Source organism: Cavia porcellus, unplaced genomic scaffold (genome assembly GCF_034190915.1).
Source record: "Cavia porcellus strain 051 isolate PalLab524CR breed Dunkin Hartley unplaced genomic scaffold, mCavPor4.1 scaffold_29, whole genome shotgun sequence".
Classification (NCBI taxonomy): Eukaryota; Metazoa; Chordata; class Mammalia; order Rodentia; family Caviidae; genus Cavia; species Cavia porcellus.
Genome location: NW_026947512.1, coordinates 9,477,147 through 9,499,080, shown reverse-complemented (window position 1 = coordinate 9,499,080; position 21,934 = coordinate 9,477,147). Strand labels below are relative to the sequence as shown.

At 39.4% G+C, this 21,934-nt stretch overlaps 1 protein-coding gene across 1 annotated transcript in view; it reads left to right on the top strand.

Moving 5' to 3' along the window:
- Pappa2 (pappalysin 2) overlaps positions 1-21,934 on the top strand; it is a 253,321-nt gene that overhangs the window by 92,728 nt on the left and 138,659 nt on the right. Inside the window, exons 5-7 of the mRNA XM_003474655.4 lie at positions 15,713-16,006; positions 17,612-17,804; positions 21,161-21,282. Of these exons, the coding sequence (XP_003474703.3) occupies positions 15,713-16,006; positions 17,612-17,804; positions 21,161-21,282 (609 nt within the window). The remainder of the gene's footprint in view (positions 1-15,712; positions 16,007-17,611; positions 17,805-21,160; positions 21,283-21,934) is intronic.

The following is a 21,934-nucleotide window of genomic DNA, read 5'->3' as shown; positions in this document are numbered from 1 at the left end:
ATGATAAGAGATCACAATGATGAAAAAATCTTCACTGCCACAGTGGTAGTGTTTACAGAAATGTATGCGTGTGATAAAATTGCAAAGAAAAATGGTGTGGTGTAATCCCAATACTCTATGAGGCTGAGGCAGGAGAAGTGGAGATTTTGTCCTAGTCTAGGCAACTAAGTGATTAAACAGCACTATGTCTCAAAATAAAAAAAGGAAAATAAAGTCTGGCTGTGTAGCTCAAAGTACAGGCCCTGGACTTTAACTGCAAAAGCAATAGAAAAAAAGTGCTATACAGCTCGGCATGGTGACACATGCCTGTAATTCCAGCACTGGGGAGGCTGGGCAGGAGGATTTCTGTGTGCTCAGGGCCAGCCTGGGATACATTGTGAGTTCAAGGTGATCCTACAGAGTGAGACCCTGTTTCAAGAAAGATAATTGCAAAGAACTAAGACACACACACACACACACACACACACACACACACACACACATGCACGCACGCACATTGGGCAAAACCTCGCTAAGTTCTGTGACCTCTCTTCATGAGCAAATTTCTCAGTGAATGTTTGCAAACTGAGGGACAGGTGAATAAGTGGGTGAAGCTATTACATTTATGTCTCAAGAAATGCTTAACTTATTTTGTGGATATTTAATTCATGATGAATTGCAAAAGAAGGTAGGGATATTTATGTTTTCTTCTTAAACCTTCAAGGAGTAGTGGTGTTCCACAAACAACATAATTTTTCATGTGTTTTCAGAAGTAGAAGCCTAGGCTCAACAGCTCATAGATCTGACTCAGGAAATGGCTCATGTTCATACTGCTTTTTGTGTAATCATAACTGTGATTGAACAGAGAATGATACTGACCCAAACCAGGTTTAGCGTAAGTAGTGCAAAATAGCGCAAATAGCATGATAGAGCAAGACATTTAGGGTTTTCTAAAGAGAACCTTTATAAGACTCAAAATGGGATCATCTACTTGTGTCAGTTTGTGAAAGCCTGCATTTCAAGGGTCAGTTGACTGACTTACAGATAAACAGATTGGCTCTAACGCTGGAAAACTGAATCCAATTTCTTTTTTTTTTATTTAAAGAGAAAAAAAGAAAGGACATAAAAAAACACAGCACTAAAAGGGTACAAATAATACAGTATTTCAAGAAAAAAATATACAGTAAGAAATCACCAGTTAATAGGTTACATAGTATCTTCCCAGGAACAGTTGTCCAAATTACAAAATTAAAGCATATAAAGTGGACATTCATACAGTGAAATTGGAGACAGTTCCGTTCAATGATCCAACAAAAGCTCAGTAATATGGTTTTCCATCCTACACACTCAAACGTACCTGGTTTAAATCACTACGTGGAAACACTGAAGTAATGTATTATCTTGTCATCTTGCTTTGCTGTCATTGTGCCTTTTAGCATGACTTTGTCAGTGAAAGGTATGTCAGTGCAAAGATCTTCCTTTTTAAGTATGTGATGGATGGATGTATCTTTTGAGATCTGTTATTCAGTGGCTTAAACATTTTTAAACACGGTACACAGTACTGAAGATATTTCTTCAAAGACTTGATGGAGGAATTAGTGATCAACCATGCTATCTATTCCACTAATGCTGGACTCATGATCATTCATCTATTCTCTCAAAGCACTATTGAATTTATTTTGCGATGATACCAGAGTCAGCTTTCCCATTGGTGGCTCTTTGATAAGGAGGATAAACCTGTTTTCAGAGGTCCAACTCTTTGCAGAGGTAGCAAAGGAGTTTCTCTTAAAGTCAGAGAGAGCGAGAGAAAGTGATGATGGGCATTTTGGGAGAGATAGGCAACTGCCTGGGCAAGGTCCATGAAGGTTCTGGAGTACAGTTACCTGGGGAGCAGCTGCTTGGAAGGTGATGAGGGTGTGACAACTATCTGGAGAAAGGTGATAGCAGCTAGAGGCCAGCGGCAGGGGAAAGCCACAGAAACTAGCGCAGCGGGCAGATACCCTTTCCTTACTCAGAATTTGTGTACAGCATCTCTCAGTATGAACCTCAACTAACCCCTACCAAAAGTTAGATTTTGAGATTAAGGTGTTTCATCGTTTGTCATACACAATTTGGGTGAAGTCTTAGGTGGTAGGAAACACCTACTGATTTATTAAGTGGAAAGTTTGGTTGCATCAACCAGATTGTTTCAAGGAGCATAGGTTCAGAAAACAGTGTAGACATGTAGACGAGTCCACAGAAGTCGAAGGGTCACATGGATCTTTCAACAAGTTTGACTTTGAACTCCTAAAGGCCTGATATGGAAAGGTGATAATTAGACAGTCTTAGACTGGAAGGGATTTGAGCATGTTTATGGTTCACAGGAGGGTGCTGATGGAGTGGGGAGGCTTGCTAACAGGCACTCCAACATTTGAAGCTAACTGGAGTTCCTGAACTCTGGCATAAGTCGTTGTTGAATGATTAGAATAGGGAAATGTTCGTTTTGTTTGCAATCTGCTGGTCTCTTTATTGTGACAAAGCAGAGTGATTATTTATGAAAGTAAGCAATAAGTAAATAAGTAAAGGGTTGAAACTGGAATGCAGTATACAGGTGTGAAGAATTGTAGAATCATTCATAAAAAGGATTGTATAACATGACCAAAATTAGTACTTACCCATGGCCTGATAATATAGATCATTTAATTATCAGAAGATAGAACTCAGTGAATGGGTTATCCTGATGCTCTGAGGCTTTCAACATAGCACAGAAAGTGTTTAACAAAATTGCCCTCGGCTTTGAACTTTGTACCCTAAAATTTGAGTATTCTAAAGATATATTGGATACATGCATCAGTACATGGAGTGAATAGTCATTTTCATATGTGGTATTTGATAAGCCTTCTCTTTTAAAATACAGTTTAGTAGTTGTTGGACATTTAATGTCATCCAAACAGTGCCTGGCAGAGAAAAAATACTCAGTAATATTTAAGGAACAAATGAATTATAGAAAATTTATTTCCTATTCATTCTCTGTAGGTACCTAAATTCTGACATACGGTTCTGTGTGTGTGTGTGTGTGTGTGTGTGTGTGTGTGTGTGTGTGTGTTGTATGTGTGCATGTGTATGTACATGCACGTGTGTGACTCCACATGTGTGTGAATTCGTGTGTGTTTGGGGGCAAGCAGGTAGCTTTGAAATATTGCTCACATGCCAAAACAAAGGAAAGATTATACATTAAATCTCTAGCTCCTCTGTAATAACATCCTCAGTTTTGATTTATCAGATTCCACTTCTCTTACGATCTGGAAGTGCTTGAGACCCTGAGTTCTTGACAGTCGGGGCTCGGTAGAGCTGAAAAAGCATACAAGGAGGCAAAAACTGATACTGGAGTCGGCAGAAATTTCATCTCCTGCGCATACTTTTATTGATTCTGTCTCACTGGGAGTGGGGGCTTCTGATCAATAGGGGTGCAAAACTGAAAAGACAATACAGGATTCAGAGATGGTAGTTTTCCGGGCTCGTTCTGCTAAAAGTTTGCTTCTCTTTCAGGATCCTATTGCATTCCTCTTCTTCTTTATCTTCTTTTTTTCTCCCTCTGCTCTTCTATGCACCTATGCTATTCTTTCATTGTCCTGCCCCAAAATGCTCCTTCCTTGGACCTCAATGTACATTTTCATAGCTTTGTCTCTTCATTATGAAGAGCAGGTTTTTGGGAGCATGTGTTAGTCAGTAACTGGAAGTAATTATGTAGACACCTGCAGAGCAACTCTCATCTCCCTGTTTTATGGCCATATAAGAGTCAGCTCTAAAATTTTTACAGAACCATTTTAAAGTCATTCCAACCAGTGTCCTTTTCTCAGATTGCCTGAGTTTCTATTTTTAATAGAAGTGGCTTTGGGAAGCATTTTCGTTACCACCAACCACTTTGGTAGTCTTGTGTTAGGTCTAGGGAAACCTGTTACAACTTGGAAACATGGCATCACTTTGGAGGTTTGTCTGTCTATTGCTGTAATTTCATCTTTGGATCATCAACTAATCTCTCTTTTCTTCCTCTGCACAGTCCTGAGACCACACAACTCTATCATATTGTTTTAGTTTGTCTCTCATAATCAAAGCTGAAAGGTCTCCAGTGAAGGCACATTTGTACTTCTTCTTCTAGTCCGTTAAAGAACAGCTGTACCACACATGGCCACTGATTGCTAAATTCAAGGAGCTGTTTTCAGACTGGGTTCCACGTGCTAATAGATGGTAAAGGCCTTTAATGGGTTCAGGTCTCAGTATGCATATTCAGATATGCAAGAATATAAATCTGTTCTTCTATCATTGAACTTAATTTCTGTGTTGAGTTTCCATGTAGCTGAAATTTGCTCTTAGTTTGTTGAGTCTCTTTGGTGTGGTGCTGCATCTAACAGTATTGGTGACTCAGGACCACAGGCACAATGATGCATTGTGTAGCTAGTCATTGGTTTATGTCTCATTCTCAGAAAACCTAGGTGGGCTCTGTGGTCCCCTTCTTGCTTAGCCTCACTGACCAGCCATTCCTCTCTAGAGCAAGACCACTGACTCAGGAATCTATCACTAGAATGCGATCTGTACTCAGATCATATATACTTTTTTGGGGTTGTACTCTGTTCCCAAAGACTTATAAGGTAGGGTACAGTCAATTTTGATGGACTTACCACCACTTATATGTCCCTGTGGAGTATTTTTTGTTTGCTTTTTTAAAAATTACTATTTATCTTATATACATTAACTTGGAGGAATATTTTCTTAGATAATGTAGCAAGTATGTTGGCAGTGCAGTGACAAAAGGGCCATGGTCAATTCATTCACCAGTTGGCTAAATCATGGAGTTCCCCCCAGGACCTAAATGTCACAGACCTAAGAAACTCTACAGCCAGGAGAGAATTTCTCTTTCTTTGCTTTGCATTCTCTTTATCTACTAGTGAGATAATAACTGTAGAAGAGTCTGGTATCCTGAGTTTGGAGGGAAAGAGGCAATAAAACTCTTGTGTAAATTGTCAGTATTTCCACAGTTTTAAATTTATCCACTCATAATATTGTGCTGGGGTCACGGGAGGTATTCCTGGTCTTGCCATTAGTCCCTGTGCACCCTCGTAGGATGGGTGTTGGGAAACGGGGAGATGAAGAGGGTTCAATGCTGTCTCAAAGTGAAGACTGGGGGGCTGGAGTATATTGAATTGCTTCCTGTTTCAGTGTGCAAGGTGTGAGCAGAAAACAGTTATGGGGGAGAGAACCCCACTTGTATGCTTCCTGTACTCTACCACCATATCATATTCTTAATCTGTGTTCTAATTTTACTTTCCAAGACAAACTCTTTTTTCTCTCAAAAGAGAAACACAAATGAACAGTGATTTTTAATAGAGGAAATGATAATGATATCCTCCTGAACTGAACACACGGGAAGGAAAAGGTATCTTGTGTAAATGTACTAGAAAGATCCGTGAAGAATTACACCATCAGTCCTAGTTTTATAAGGCTTCATTTCACCCCACAATCACTAGTTGCAGGCTGATAAAAATAATCTTTAAACACTACTATGTTGTTGTGAATGGAAGGGGAATTGGTCTTTTTGCAAGCTTGTCTGTCTTCTGGGTAGCTTGTGGGTCTCGGGATCAGAACACATGGATGCCAAGTGCAGACAGTTCAGGGGTGAATATGAACTTCTCGTGTACGAATAAAAATTCCTACCTTGCCTGGAAGTGGTTTCTTTCTCTTTTTTAAATTTTATTTAAAGAGAAAAAACAAAACAGGAAAAGAGTACAAGTTATACAAAATTAAAAAAAAATAAACAGTAAGAAATCACTAGTTAATAGATTACATATTATCATCTTAGAAATAGTTGTTCAAGTTACAAAATTAAAGCATACAAAGTGGAAATTCAAACAGTGAGACTGTAAACAGTTCTGTTCAATGATCCAACAAAAACTTAGCAATATGGTTTTCTATCTTAAACACTTAAATATACATGCAGTTATATCCTTTAGATCACTTTCTTTTCCTCTCTTTTTTACAATAACAATTACACATTTTGGGTTTTATTACTCCAACAGTTCTTATTACTTTTTTTGAAGAGAATAAAACCAAATGTGACAAAACAAAACAGAGTCAGTCAAAACAAGGATGGACATAGTACATGATGTAAAAGCAGAATACAAGGTGATCAACAATGGTTACCATAATGCCTCTTGCTACCTTAAAAAAATTGTCTATATCATCAGGTATAATAAAATTGAACAAAACAATACAAAACAAAACCAGTAAAACTGAAACATTGGAGACATTACAGGACTTCAAAAGAAGATAATAGTCAAACCAGAATGGGCATCATAGTGAATCTTACTGTCTTCAAAGTAGTTGCCTATACCCTCAAACTTGATACTATCAAATAAAACAGAATAGAGTAAAATCAGTCAAAACAAGATGTTGAGAGCAATACAGGGCTTCAAATCGAGTTAATAGGAAACCAAAATGGTTATTATAATATATCCTGCTATTTTTAAATTTTTTCCCTTAATTAAAACTTTTTAAAAAATAAAAAAAATTTAAAAAGGGAGATTGAGATAAAAGAGGACATAACAACATAACAACACAGGTCAGAACAGAACAATTTAAGCAACATAATGTTTCACCACAAGATAACCCGACATAACAATAGTTACCATAGTGTCTCTTTCCTTGAAATATTTGAGTATAATTTTGTATACTATAGCATCAAACATATCAAGACAGTGTAAATCCACTCAAGAGAATGAAAGTATTACAGGGTATTTAGAATCAACTAACAGAAAACAAACAATGGTTCCTATATTATCTCCTTGTCTATAAAATTTTTTGTTTATACTATCACATATAATAAAATCCAAAAAATACAACATGATAAAACTGATGGATACAGAAGAACAAAAGCTTGAGGGCACTTCAAAACAAGATGATATTAAATCAGCTTTAACTATTTTGATGTCTTGTTTTCTTTAAAAGAGCTGTTTATAGCATCACAGACAACAAAATCAAACAACCCAGAATAAAACCATTCCAATTAACGAATGAAAACATCATAAGGCTTCAAAGCACTATAATGGGGAATCATGATTACCACATACTTTTATTTATTACCATACTATTACCACATACTTTTATTTCTTACACTAGGGAAACTATTTGGTATTTATACATGTGAGTTTGATTTATTTCACTTATGAGTGATGCGCCCATTTATTGATAAATATCTCAATGTGATCATTCTTTATAGCTGAGTAGTACTCCATTGTATAAAAATACCACAAATTTTTTATCCATTCCTCAGTTGATGGACACTTAGGTTGTTTCCACCATCTGGCGATTACAAATTGTGCTGCTATAAACATGGGTGCACATATATCACTGTGGTATGATGCTTTCAGTTCTTCTGGGAATATACCTAGAAGTGGAATAGCTGGAACAAATGGGAATTCCAAACCCAGCTTTTTGAGAAATCTCCAGACTGACCTCCACAATGGTTTCACCATTCTACATTCCCATCAACAGTGCAGGAGAGTTCCTTTTTCCCCACAGGCTCTCCAACATTTGTTGTTGGTATTTTTCTTGATCCTGGCCATTCTTTTAGGAAAGAGATGAAATCTCAGTGTGGTTTTAATTTGTATTTCTCTAATGAGTAGTGATGATGAACATTTTCTAATGTATTTATCTGCCATTTGTATTTCTTCATCTGATAATTGTGTATTCATCTCAGATGCCCATTTTTGGATTGGATCTTTGAATTTTGGGGGTCTGATTTTTAAAAATTCTTTATATGTTTCAGACAAAAGTCCTTTGTCTGAGATTTTTTCCCAGTTTGTGGGTTTTCTTTTCACTATTCTGGATATTTCTTTTGACATGCAGAAACCTTTTAAGAAGAGGTAGTTCCAGTTATTGATTCTGGGAAGTATTTCCCGTGCAGTTTGATTCCCGTTCATGAATTCTCTACCTATCCCTATGTCTTCAAGGTTTTTTACCCAATTTGCCTTCCAATAGATTTAGTGTTTCTGTTTTAATATTCAGATCTTTGATCCATTTAGATTTTAATTTAGTATATGGTGGTAGACATGGATCTAGTTTTAGTTTTCGGCATATCGAGAGCCAGTTTTTCCAACACCATTTATTAAAGAGTCTGTTGTTCTTCCAGTGAACATGTTTGGCCCTTTATCAAAGATAAGATGGTTGAGTGTGTTTGTAGTTGTGGTTGTATCTTCTAATCTTTTCCGTTGATCTTTGGCTCAGTTTTATTCCAGTACCATGATGATTTTACTACAGTTGCTTTGTAGTATAACTTCAAGTCAGGGATTGTGATGCTTCCTGCCTTGCCTTTGCTGCTTAGAACTTTCTTTTCTATTCTAGGTCTCTTTTCATTCCAGAAGAATTTTAGGAATGATTTCTATAGATCTATGAGGTGTGTTGATGGTATTTTTATTGGGATTGCATTGAATCTGTATAACAGTTTTGGGAGAATGGCCATTTTCACAATATTTATTTTTTCTATCCACGAGCAAGGGATGTCTTTCTACTTTTTGAGATCCTCTTCAATTTCTTTTTTCAGTGTATTTTAATTTTCCCTGTATAGGTCTTTCACTTCTTTCATGAGAGTAACTCCTAAATATTTCATTTTTTTGGTTGCTACTAAGAAGGATGTGCTTCTCTTATTTCTCTGTCAGGGATTTTGTTGTTAATGTGTAGGAATGCTATTGATATTGTATCCAGCTATATTGCTGAATTTATTTATTATATCTAAGAGTCAGTGGAGTTTTGGGGATCTTCTATGTACAGTATCATGTCATCTGCAAATAATGATAGTTTAACTTCTTCTTTTCCTATATTTACCCCTTTTATTTATCTCTCTTGTCTAATTGCTCTGGCTAGTATTTACAGTACTATATTACATAGAAGTGATAATAAGGACATCCTTGTCAAAGGCCTTCAATTTATGGCCATTTAGTATGATACTGGCTCTTGGTTTGTCATAGATGGCCTTTATTATATTGAGGTAAAGACCATCTATTACAATTATCTGTAAGGTTCTTCCTTATCATAAATGAATGTTGGACCTTATCTAAAGCTTTTCTGCATCTATAGAGATGATCATGTGATCCTTACTTTTGGCTTTATTGATTATGGTGGATTGCATTTATTGATTTACATATGTTGAACCATCCCTGCATGCCTGGGATGAATCCCACTTGGTCATGGTGTATAATCTTCTTGTTGATTAGCTGCATCCTATTTGCCAATATTTTATTGAGGATTTTTGCATTAGGGAGATTGTCGTGTAGTTCTCTTTTTTAGTTGGGTCTTTCTCAGGTTTTGGTACTAGAGTAATATTTGCTTCCAGGAATGACTTAGAAGGATTGCTTCCCTTTCAAATTCATTGAAGAGTTTGAGGAGTGTTGGCATTAAGTCTCCTTTGTACTTCTTGTAGAATTCTGCAGTGAATCCGTCTGGGCCTGGGCTCTTCTTTGTAGACAAGGACTTAATTAAATTTTCAATTTCATTAATAGAAATTGGGTTATTCAGCAGTTCTACATCTTCTTGACCTAGCTTTGATACTTCATATGTTTCTAGGAATCTTTCTATTTCTTCTGTGTTATCAAACCTATGAGAGTAGAGGTTTTCGAGATAGGTGTTGATGATCTTCTGTATTTTTGTAGAGTCTGTAGTGATTTCACCATTTTCATTCCTTATTGCATGAATTTGAGCTTTTTCTTCCCTTTTTTAAACTAAGGTTGTCTAGGGGCTTATCAATTTTATTTATTCTTTCAAGGAACCAACTCTTTCTTTGATTCATTGATTCTTTGGATTGTTTTCTTTGTCTCTATTGCATTAATTTCTGCTCTGATTTTTATAATTTCCTCTCTTCTTTTGGCTTTGGCTTGACTTGCTCTTCTTTTTCTAGATGTTCGAGGTGTAACATCAGATTATTTACTTGTAATCATTCTGTTTTCCTGATATGGGAACTCAGTGAAATAAATTTTTCTCTGAGGACAGCTTTCATTGCATCCCACAGATTCCGGTAGGTTGCATTTGTATTTTTGTTTGCTTGTAGATATTGTTTAATTTCTTCTTTAATTTCCCCTGTGACCCACTGATTGCAAAAGAGTGTGTTATTCAGTTTCCATGTATTTGTGGGATTTTTGCAGTATCTTTTATCATTAATTTCAAATTTTATGGCACTATCATCCAATAACATGCCAGGGATAATTTCAACTCTTTTGCATTTATTTAAAAATGTTCTGTGAGCTAATATATGGTCTATTTTAGAGAATGTCCCATGTACTTCTGAGAAGAATGTGTATTCTGATGTTGTTGGATGGAACACTCTGTATATGTCTATCAAGTCCATTTGTTCACAGGTGGGATTCAGTTCTGTTATTTCTTTGCTGATTTTCTGTCTGGTTGATCTGTTCCTTGGTGTCAATGGTGTGTTAAGGTCTCCTGTTATAATTGTGTTACTGCTAATTTGGTTTTTCATTTCTATTAATACTTGTTTTATGTAACTGGGTGCTCTGGAATTTGGTGCATATATATTTAAGATTGTTATCTCTTCCTCTTGAAGTTTTCCCCTAACCAGTATGTAATGATCTTCTTTATGTCTTCTGATCATTATTGGTTTAAAGTTCACATTGTCCGCAAACAGAATAGCTACCCCCTCATTTTTAGGGGGTTCCTGTTGCATGAAGTATTGTTTTCCATCCTTTGACTTTCAGTCTGTGAGTATCCTTTTGGGTTAGATGGATTTCTTGTGGAAGTGGTTTCTTTTACTCTGTTTAGGGTCAGACCCCAGATTCCATTCTCTCGATTCATGAAGTTGACTAGGTGAGAAACCTAAGAAAAGGACACAAATGATCATATACTACTGGATTGCACTGTAGAATTGTAATGGTATTCACTATTGCTTCAATGTGAATTTTAAGTTACTTTGTTCTAGGAAATACACTAAAGGCTCACTTATTGACATTATCACATTAATCTCCCCAGAAATACTTTGAAGTAGGATTCAGTAGATCAGGACACTGCCTTGATACCTTTTATGGATTTTCCCCAAAGTTTAGGATTAGCACATTTCATTGATCTATAGCCAAAGAAGTTACTCTAATCATTCTTAAGACTGTCATTTGAAAGAGCCTTTTGCACAGTAAGATAGGACCCACTCAGAGGCTGACCCTTTCTGCTGGTAATGAAGATGGAAGGAAATGTCAGTGATATGTAACAGTTTCAGAAGGCAATGCTAAAGGGCTTGAATACTGATATCAAGTGGTATTGGCTGAAACACTTCATCACCCCATAGTATTGCTTCTGGGAGAGGATTGTCCATTCCCTGCAAGCATGAGAATGCACAGCTGCTTAGACCTTCTCTGGACAGAACCCAGAGGTGGAAGGAGGCAAGGCACCATCATCTTGCAGATTCCATTTTTATTAGTTATTTATTATTGTGTCTATTTTCTTCTTAATGAAAAGAAGGTCTTAAGGTCTTTCTGATTTCAGACACAAAATCTTTATGGCTCATTCAGACTATGGTGTGTATATGTTTGTAATGTCCATTAAAATGTGAAAATTTTTTCTAAAATAAATTATGACTAGAGTAATGTCTTCCCTCTCATCTACATGGAGAGAAGAGAAGAGAAGAGAAGATGAGATGAGAGGAGAGCAGAGCAGAGGAGAGGAGAGGAGAGGAGAGGGGAGGGGAGGAGAGGAGGAAGAGGAAGACCAAGAGGAAGAGAAGAGGAATGAGAAGGTGAAGGCAAAGGTGAAGGTGAAGGAAAAGAAGAAGAAGAAGAAGAAGAAGAAGAAGAAGAAGAAGAAGAAGAAGAAGAAGAAGAAGAAGAAGAAGAAGAAGAAGAAGAAGGGTGAGACAAATGAGCTAGCAGAACTTCATAGGACACCTCACATATGAGAGGGAATGGACAGTGCCCACTTTGGGGACAACAGTGAACTGAACTGCTGGAAAGTCAGAGGCACATCTGAAAGGAGAAAGCACAGCTACTTTACCTCAGGCTACTGAGAGATACTGGCCTTAGAACACAAACTACGTGCTGGAGGGGCTTTACAGTCCATGATAATGCAAATTTTTTCACATTATATTAGTGTTCATCACACAAATTCCTGCCTGTTAGCTCTTGGAGACGTGGACTGAGAATAGGAAAAAACCGAAAAAGCTGATATAACTTCTCATTTTATAGCTAAGAAGTCTTGGGGCAAGTTAAACTGCAAGGTCAACTCCTAGAGCTTGTCCAAACAGGGCCAATCTCCAAGTTTCCCTTGGTTCCATTCCAGGTGATTCCAGAACCTTGGGTACCTGCAGATAAAATCTCTACAAGAGGAACTGGGCCTAGGTTTTTTCCTCATCATATATGGACGTAGCCAGCCCTTATCACTGAATTAGAGCAATATTTTGTTCTATGCATGTTACATTTCTGTATTTCTATGTTTTGTGTAATCTTCTATTTAACATACCCAGTAAGCTTGTTATTTTATGTTTTACACAGCTGATATTTTTCCAGAAGCTGCATCTTTCTAGAATCAAAAACAGAACTGTTGCCAAATGGTCATGTTTTAACTTAAAATCTACACACTGTCTGGTTAACTCTGCATTCTTCTATTTGGGGAATATATGTCAAGAGTACAATGGAGGACAGCCCTTGCCAGTTGTTCTGGGTTTGGAGGGGACACGTTAGAAATGTCAAGGGTGTGACTTTTTACACTTCTGATTCCACTTATATATGAACCGATTTATTGAAAGCTGACTATAAATCTACTGCAAAATACTTTTGGATTTGGAAATACCTCATCTGGAAACTTCTAAATCATGACAAAAAGCCTGTTATTACAATGGTCACCTATCTGTTCTCCTAGAGTTCCAAAGTCACTCTCTCAGCCCTTCTTCCTTGATTCATGTTATTTGACCATTTTTTGTTCTTAGAGCCTTCTTTCTGGTCATCTGTAATTACTCTTTATATATCTGAAAGAGATCACACACAGACTTAGGCTGCGTAAGCGCTGAGTGAGTGAACATTTGATGCTTGCTCAAAGGTAAGACACATAGGTAGAAGGTAGCTTTTTATTCATCTTTGGTAGTATTCTCAAATTTTGCTCCAAGAAATATGGTGTTCCAAAGTTATCCAAATGTAGTTTACCCTAAACAGTTCCTGTGTCCAAATAACCTTGGTAATTAAAGTTTTAAACAAAATTATTTCAGAACTTTCCAGTAACAGTATTTATGGTTATGAATTGGCACAGGGAGAGTGTGGCATCCTGCACTTGCAGGGGGTGTACTCAACTGGTGCTACCACTCTGCCCTACAGCATCACTCAGGATCAAAGTTTCTGAATACCATTTGGGAACATTTAATCAATGAAATTGCTCACAAAATGGAATCTTTCAAGGTCTCATGTCTGGAAGATGAGTTTTAGGGGTGAAAATTACTGTGGATAGAGGGAAGGCCATGGGTTGTTCTCTCTGATTGTCATCCTGGTTATGAAGGTTGGTAATGCTCTTGGAGAACTGAATACAATCAGCCAGGTAACCAGAGGTGGTAGGCATCTTGGAAATTGGAAACACTGCATTTTACTAGGATTATTCAAATGCCAGATACTCTGGATGTTATTAAAGAGAGCTGTTTTCAAGCTCCTTTAACCTTATGTTGATGTAATAGTAATACATGCAAGTTATAGAGCGATTTAGAAAATAATCTTGCAAAGGGCAAGAAAAAAAGAAATAAAGATAGTCTTCGAGGATAAAAAGTTGTATTGGAAATGGTAGCCAAGATAAACATAAGAGATGGTGTCTAATTTCACTTTCGTATGTTAAAGGACATACTTTATTCGATTGTGAAGCCAGGTTGATACAAACCTGGTTGAAACTAGACTTTGAGTTTAGAAACTCAGTAGTGTGGTTACCACAGAAGCAGAGGGAGCCATACACTGGAGAGAACCATGGGCCCGGCACCAGGCACCCTGTGATAAAGCTCTGTCATAAAACAACATGTGGCTTGTCTCTAGGGTATTGCATAGCACTCAGGGACGGGACAGTTCTTGGTTTAGAATTTGGCAGCAGAAAGACAGGTTATTCTGAAAGTCCTGCTCTCTCCAGGAGACTATTGATACAGGGAACACCAGAGTGTTGATCCACGCTGCTGACAATCCTTATCTCAGGTCCTACAGATGAAGCTCAGCCTAATCTCGACAATGTGGAGTTAAAGAAAAACTGCCAAGTGGATTAAATTATAAAGAGATAAGGGGAACCTGGATTGGCCATTCAGTAAATTGGACAGAAGTCTGAACAATTGCAGTATTTAACTTTAAGGTTGTGGTGATACATTAGGTCTTTCTTCTAAGCCCAGTTAAATGTGATGACCTCTTCTCTGAAATGCCTCCTTGGTGTCCTCATGGAGACACCGGGGAAGAGAGGATGGAGATGCTCCTTGTCGTGCCTGTGACATTCTAAATGTCACGGCCATTTGGTTGGACTTGGTTTTTTGTCTAACTGGTTGTTAGGAGGGGTAGTGAAATCAGAACTCCCCCTTGAGAGGAGGGGTAATGACTATCATTTAAAAAGCTTTTAAAAGGTGCCAAACTCAATTAAAAACACATGACAATGATAGGTGTGCATCTATGTTTATAGAAACACAATTTTTAATAGCTAAATCTTGGAAACAATCAAAATTCCCATCAGCTGAGCAAAGGATAAAAAAGATATGGTATTTTACACAGTGGAATACTACTCAGCCATAAAGAAGGATAAATTCAAGGCATTTATAGGTAAATGGTTCTAACTTGAGACCATGCTCATAAGTGAAATAAATTGACATGTGTAAACATGGTATTGTTTTCCTAGTGTGCAGAAACTGAAAAAGTAAATAAGTTCTAGAACGTATAATAGATATTGTGAAATGGAATGTAACTGTTTATAAGGAAAAAGGAAGCAAGATGGGTGAAGGGGAAAGGAAAAAAGAGAAAAGGGAGAAAAATGCAAGGTAGCTACACTATCAGTGTCTCAGTTCATTGAAAAGGAAATTTTGTGCTAATGTTGATTAGAGAAATTTTTATGCCAGTATCTCTTACTCAAAGTAACTACACTGAAGATAACAATATGCAATGTATTCACCATTGTCATACTCCTATTATTTTGTCATGAAATTCTGTTTTACCTTTTTCCAATAAAATTTTTAAAAGGCGCCAAACTCTTAAAAATAAAACCCAAATGCTATACCTACTTTATGGACAACAAAACAGTTCTAGGATGCCAGAAAGCTGCCCAAGTCCTCAGCACTGGTATGGAAAGGATCAGGTGACTGCCCTGGCTCTCTGGCCAAGTACTTTGAATTAGGCCAATGATTCCCTATCTAGGAAGTTAGAAAAACATGGGTGTACGAGCTCCATTTTCAAGTATTGGGATTTTATCAGGGGTAGCAGGTAGGCCTCTGTGTTAAATTCATGCAGGTGATTTTGATGAACCAGCAAGGCTGAGAATACGGACCTTCTTCATCTCTGTACTGCACTCAGGGGTTGAGAGATACTCATTGATTAGTTCTAAGAGTGTTTCTAGCAAGAGGAAAGAGCAATGCATGGATGGATGCCACTAGAAGTTACAAAGTGTCTCCTTAGAGGCAAAACAGAATTTTTAAAGTTCATCGGAAGACGTGCTTAAGGACGGAAGGATGCTGTTTATTCTGCACTCTGAGCTGACTCCTGACCTTCTCTTGTAGGGGGTGTTGTCCTCAACCCAGCCTTTTACGGCATGCCCGGTCACACCAACATCATGATCCATGAGGTGGGCCATGTCCTGGGGCTCTACCATGTCTTCAAAGGTGTCAGCGAGAGGGACTCCTGTGATGACCCCTGCAGAGAGATGGTGCCATCCATGGAGACAGGAGACCTCTGTGCTGACACTGCCCCCACACCCAAGAGTAAGCTGTGCCAGCCCCCAGAGCCTGCCAACGACACTTGCGGCATCACCCACTTCCCAGGGGCTCCGTTCAACAACTACATGAGCTACACAGGTATCGCCACAGGCCTGACGCTTGTGTTATTATTAAGGCTGCTGGGTGTGTAGGAGTTCTGGGTGGGGATGAGCAGGGTGGAGGTTTAGGAGGTAGAGAAATCAGTGGTCATTCTTGTTCACCTTCTCAGGCATTTGCTCCAAAGGAGTATCTAATTGTGAAGGGAGAAAAAAGATTTCTGGATCAAGTTTGCTCATTTTTACAGTTTGCAGTATTTTTGATGGTTGTTCAATACAATGACTCGGTTAATTTCAGCTCAGGATTCCTCTTATTTTATATTATGTTTAAACAAACAGGTTTTATTCTTCCCACACTGATGCTTAGCTTGTCCTTCATGTGCTCTGCCCAAAATGGTGCTTTCTCATCTTAAAAATGGTGCCCTCTTGGCTCCAGGAAGAACTTCCTGTTGTCCCTTGTTCATTCTCAGTTCAGCTCTAGGGTTATCTTTCTTTCTTGTCCCTTACAACTTCCTTATTTCTGGCAGAAATTAACACTAGCTAGTATCCCGATAGTGAAGCTACCTTTATCTCTAAAATTAAGGCCCAGTTTGATTTGATGACCAATTCCAATGAGGAAAGAAGGCATTTTTCTAGTTCCAGGTACTTATTTCTGAAACTATGCAAAAAAGTTTAATCATCATTTCCTACTCATGGCTCTGAAAGGAAGAAAATGATGAGCTGGCTCTGCCTGTGACCGATCATGATGTTTCTGTCCAGATTTGCCTGTGGTGGATACCTCAGGTGCAGTGAATCCCTAAGCACCAGTTTTTCTCTCCCCTATCAAGTACCCACCAGCCTTTGGCAGGGGATAAGACCAGAAAAGGGAAAGCAGGGGCAAGAGCTCTTGACTGACTACCTTTGAGGTGGGAAGAGGAAACAGTTAAGAGACAGACTGGAGTTTCACATTTGACTGGTGCCTTTTAAATAGAGAAGTTCCTAAAACGAAGGTAACTCCTCGTTTAAATCCATGGAAAAATGTACTGAGTAGGGAGACTTTGCTGACCCCCAAAATAAGACTGAGACCACTGTTCTCATCCCTACTAATTTCTGGCCAGCTGACTTTCATTCCCTGGAGCATCTCCACTGAACACTCACTATCTTTGGCCAACATCAACGCGCAATACAGCAGGTGCCTGCAAATGCAGACGTTCACAGTGCAAGCGCCCTCTGCTAAAACAGTGCCATCTTGTGGTTTGCTGAGTAAGCAACCATCAGCTAAGAGCTCTAAACTCTAAGGTTTGAGCCTCATGTTGGATGAGTGGTCTTGCTTTTGAGATAAGCAAGTGTCATTGCTCTGCCTTATCTTTCCCAATTCCAACTGTGATGCTTTCTGGGACACAGTGCATTTATTTTTTTTCAACAAGTGTGTTTTCCTTTTTTTTTTTTTTTATCTGTACTGGGGATCAAACTCGCCTGCTTGCAAGGGAGGCGCTTATGCTGCTGAGCTAAATCCCCAGCCCCAAACAAGTGTGTTTTGATCTCAGTAAATATAAGATGTCGGGCTAGGTGCTGGTAACCACTGAGAATGAGCCAGGACTCAGTTCTGCACTGGTAGACCTCATGGGTTAAAACCTCTACTTCTTGTGTTTTCTTTTTTGTCTTACAGATGATAACTGCACCGACAACTTCACCCCTAACCAAGTGGCACGAATGCATTGCTATTTGGACCTGGTGTATCAGCAGTGGAGTCAAACCAGAAAGCCCACCCCAATTCCTATTCCACCTATGGTCATCGGACAGACCCCCAAATCCCTCACTATCTACTGGCTGCCTCCTATCAGCGGAGTTGTATATGACAGGTGAGAGCAGAGCTGTGAGTGGGTAAGCAGGAAAACTTTCTTTGTAGTGTTTCATGACAGGATGGCTGTGAAGCAGGGTCATCTGCCACGGGGAGCTCTCTGCCAGCCTGCTTTGCTCCTAGGTTCTCAGCAGAGCTCTGGATCCTGTCGTGTGAGCCAGTGTCTATCACATGCCCACTTAGGGAAGGGCTGGAAGAGGATGGCCAGTGGGAAAGGAGAACTTGCAGAGCTAAAAGGGCATTTGCCTGCCTGCCTTGCAAGCTTTTACTCTGTGGTGTGAGGACGGAGCAGTGACTTGCTGTTTGCACAGTCAGTGATGCTGGGGGACGGGAAGGAAAGCTTCTACACGTGGTCCTTGGGTGGGTAGACGGGTGGGTGGGAATGTACAAGTTCTCACCATCTGTGCTATGGGGCTTACACAACTCGTGTGGGCATTTCTAATGCTATCTCAGCCCCCTTCTGCATCCCACGTCACCCTCTCCCTCTATGGCCACAATCCTATGGAACTGTTAGTATCTGCTCATTTTTCTATCTGCCTCACTCAGAAGGCAACTACTGGGAGTTGGGGACAAATATTTTCTGGATATATATCTCCTGATCTGTCTCGATAGAACCTATGTTATCCTTATTGTAAATAAGATATTGAAGAAAAACATGATATTTAAAACTAGCTTTCATTCATCTTTTGTGTATTAGTTCAGGGAAATTTTTGTAAAAGGATAAGGAAAAGAATGGTATCTGATAGAGGAGTATGAGAATGTGGTCTAACTGAAAGGCTCAGATGGGGATCTGTGATCTATGGAGATGAGCATCTTTCAAAACCTACCACCACTCCCCAAGTAACAAGAGCAGATGCTGTCTACTCCACTCTCCTATGATGAAGCACTCTGGTAGATCTCTTGGTGCACTTGTCTGATGTATTCCGTGCTTTGTAAATGAGAAATCTGAGGGTTAGAAAAACACGAAAGGCTAGCACAAGACCCCATGACTATATCGAGGTGAATGGAGGGAATTCCATGGAAAGTCAGAAATTAGAAACATAGAACTGATGATTTCTTTGAATTTAGAACTGTGAATTTAGCTGGCAGATAGCTCCTTTACTTCAGGCCACACTGCCTTTGTGGAGGTGGGACCCAGCAAAGGTGCTAGATGTCCCTAGAGGGCGTCTTTATTCCCGGGAGCTTTACTGAAAGTCTGAGGAGTGGGGACACAGAGAGATGGAGACAGGGTAAAACTAGCAAATCCTTTGCAAAGTAGAATTTACAGACTCCTAGGATCTTGACATTTGTCTTTTTAATCATAACCCATACTCAATGGATGACATCACTCAGAGCTCACAACCTTACAACCCAGTTTTCATTGTCATCAGCACCCAGGCTCTCATGGGCTCTGTTTGGTGACTCAACACACATCTATGTGGTGTGTATAAGAATCATCTTCCTACAAGTGTGACCTTGTGCAGCATTAGTCAGACAGGCTGAACAGTAAGTCCTCTGTGGGTATGTGCAAACTGGAGTTTTACATCAGTTTATGTAGCACGTGTAAACAATTTAATCTTTCAATTCTCTCTCTGGTACAAACGTTACGATAAAGCAGACATCAGAACTGGCGTGCTGAGAGTCTGTTGGCAGAAAAGGCTGCAATTTGGTTTCTTTTCTCAGCTAGGTGGGCTACAGTTCTGAGGCCTCCCAACACGTGTGTTGGGGGACTCACGTCACCATGCCAGCGATTTGTGTCATGCCTGGAGTTATGTTTACTCCACCCTTGTAGGTATTTGGAATCCTTATGTCAGAGAGGGCTCCTAGCTACGCACAGGACAGCAGCCCCGGAAGGGCCAAGTGCATCAGGGAAATGTGGTTTGGAGTTGCAACCGCATTAGAAGTGATCGCTGACTGGAGTCTGAGAGTGAATCTTAACTGCATTTCTCAGTTGCCATAGTACTGGACATTAGATGGTGTTTGTGACCTTGCTCAAAGGAATTAAGGAACTTGTGACTCTTGAGAGATTTACTTAACCTCTCTGAGCCTCAATTTTCTCGTTTATAAACATAGGACCATTACAGGGATTGGAAATCACTTATGAAAAAAACATATGCCACAAGGCCAGGTATGTGAGGTGCTCAATAAAGAGAAGTTGCTCTTGTAATTAACACTATTCCAAAGTATTATTTTTCTAGAAAGAATATTAATGTGCTATTATTATGTTACCTATTGAGTATTCCTGGTGTGATGCCTATATTCCGAGTGTGTGTTTCACAACTAGGTTCCTAAGTATCACACCCCCAAGTATAAGAGACAAGCTTTGTTAAGTAGTTTTACTGAGTTAGTTATTCTTATGTCTACCTATTATGGTCACTCTGTATATGGTGTTTTAGAGCTCTTCATGGACTGTACCACTCATCTCAGGACATCCATAAAGTCAGCATGCACAGAAGAATTGCTGAATCCAATCCTGTGCTCACTCCCTGTGCTCACACACAGAGAGAATACAGTAGGTACAGAGCTGCCCAGAGCCCAAAGAGAGGAGAGAATATGAGCAGAAGGTCTTAACAGCATCTAGCAGAATCCTAAAAGAAGAGCCAGCAGGTGCGGTGGGTGCACCAGGGAAGCTGGCTGAATATCAGTGTGGAGGTCCTACCGGAATGGATCTTGAGTTGTCTTGAGTAGGAGTCTGCAGACTAGGCAGATGTATCTGGAAAGACCACCTGACAGTTGAAAGGATGACATGTTTCATGGAGCTCAGGGAATGATATATTTGTGGAACATTTTTACTGTGATGAGAACATAAAATCATGAAGGAGCAGTAGTAGAAAAACTAGAGCTAACTGGTTATTGAGTCTTGGGTAATTGTAAGGAATTCAGATATGTCCTTTTATACACTTGAGAGCCAAGGAACGTATTTCACCTAGCTTTTTTTAAAATGCTTGTAATTAAAAATAGGGAGTTTAAAACATGGGAGCACATAGCTAAAATTTTATTTTGAAAATTATCATCTGTCTTAGTGGGGGGAATGCAAGTGGTCTTTAATGACTTCTGGGTAGTCAATGTAGAAAGGAGTTTTGTGTTGACTCAGGCTGTAATTATTTTATGTTTAGTGTTCTCAGGACAGAGGTTGCCCACCTGCATTGCTATGGCCCTCCTTTCTGTATTTTTCCCGTTCATGACCTTGAGATTTTTCATGTCATTGTGAATTTTGCAAAGATGAGGTTTATACAAGAAGAAAATGAGAAATAATCGTGTGTCCAGCTGCCCTCTAGGACCTAACTATTTAGTGTCACCTTTCCCTGCTAAGGTCTTCCCAATTTCCTGATCACAGTTTATCTGACAAGTTCTCCTCTTCACCCTTCCCTTTCCCAGGGCCTCAGGTAGCATGTGCGGCTCCTGCTCTGAAGACGGGACTTTCCGTCAGTATGTGCACACTGCTTCTTCCAGGCGGGTATGTGACTCCTCAGGCTACTGGACTCCAGAAGAAGCTGTGGGTAAAGTACCATGACTTTTGATTTCTACCACAGTGGCGTTTGAGAAAGAGAGTAAAGGCAAAGGGTGGAGTAATGGCATGGCGGGGAATGGCTGGTATTGTGTGCATGTGCACGTGTGTGTATGTTGGTGTGTTTGTTGTTGGAAATCTCTAGCCTTAGAAAGACTTCCTGGTGCCTCTGTGTCCCAAATGTCCCATATGTGCCTAATGTGGAGACCTCATAGCTGTGAAGAGGCAGAGATCAGCAGATAGCTCAGCAGGACAGAGAAGTTGGCTGATCTCAGGGGTGACTTTAAGGTGAGACAGGGTCCACTTTTCCCCAGAGCTGCCTGGTCACATGACAGGACAAGGTGATTTCTCCCTGCTCGGTATCAAGAAAATAACAGAGAATCCACCGCAGTCTATGATTACACATTGGCTGCATGAGTAGGGATGAGGGTAAGACGGACTAGGTGTTCCACACTGCTCGTTCTCAGCTGTGCTATTTTTATGAGCCTATTAATCACTGGTACTGGTTGTGCTTTGGATATGATCTAAGCTAGGCTCCTGGAGGGGGAAGATATTTTTTGTTATCTCTTTTCCTATCCCTCCCCCAACTTCTCAGTCACATAGTCACTCGAACATATACATCTGGGCCCTAAAGACAGGTTTTG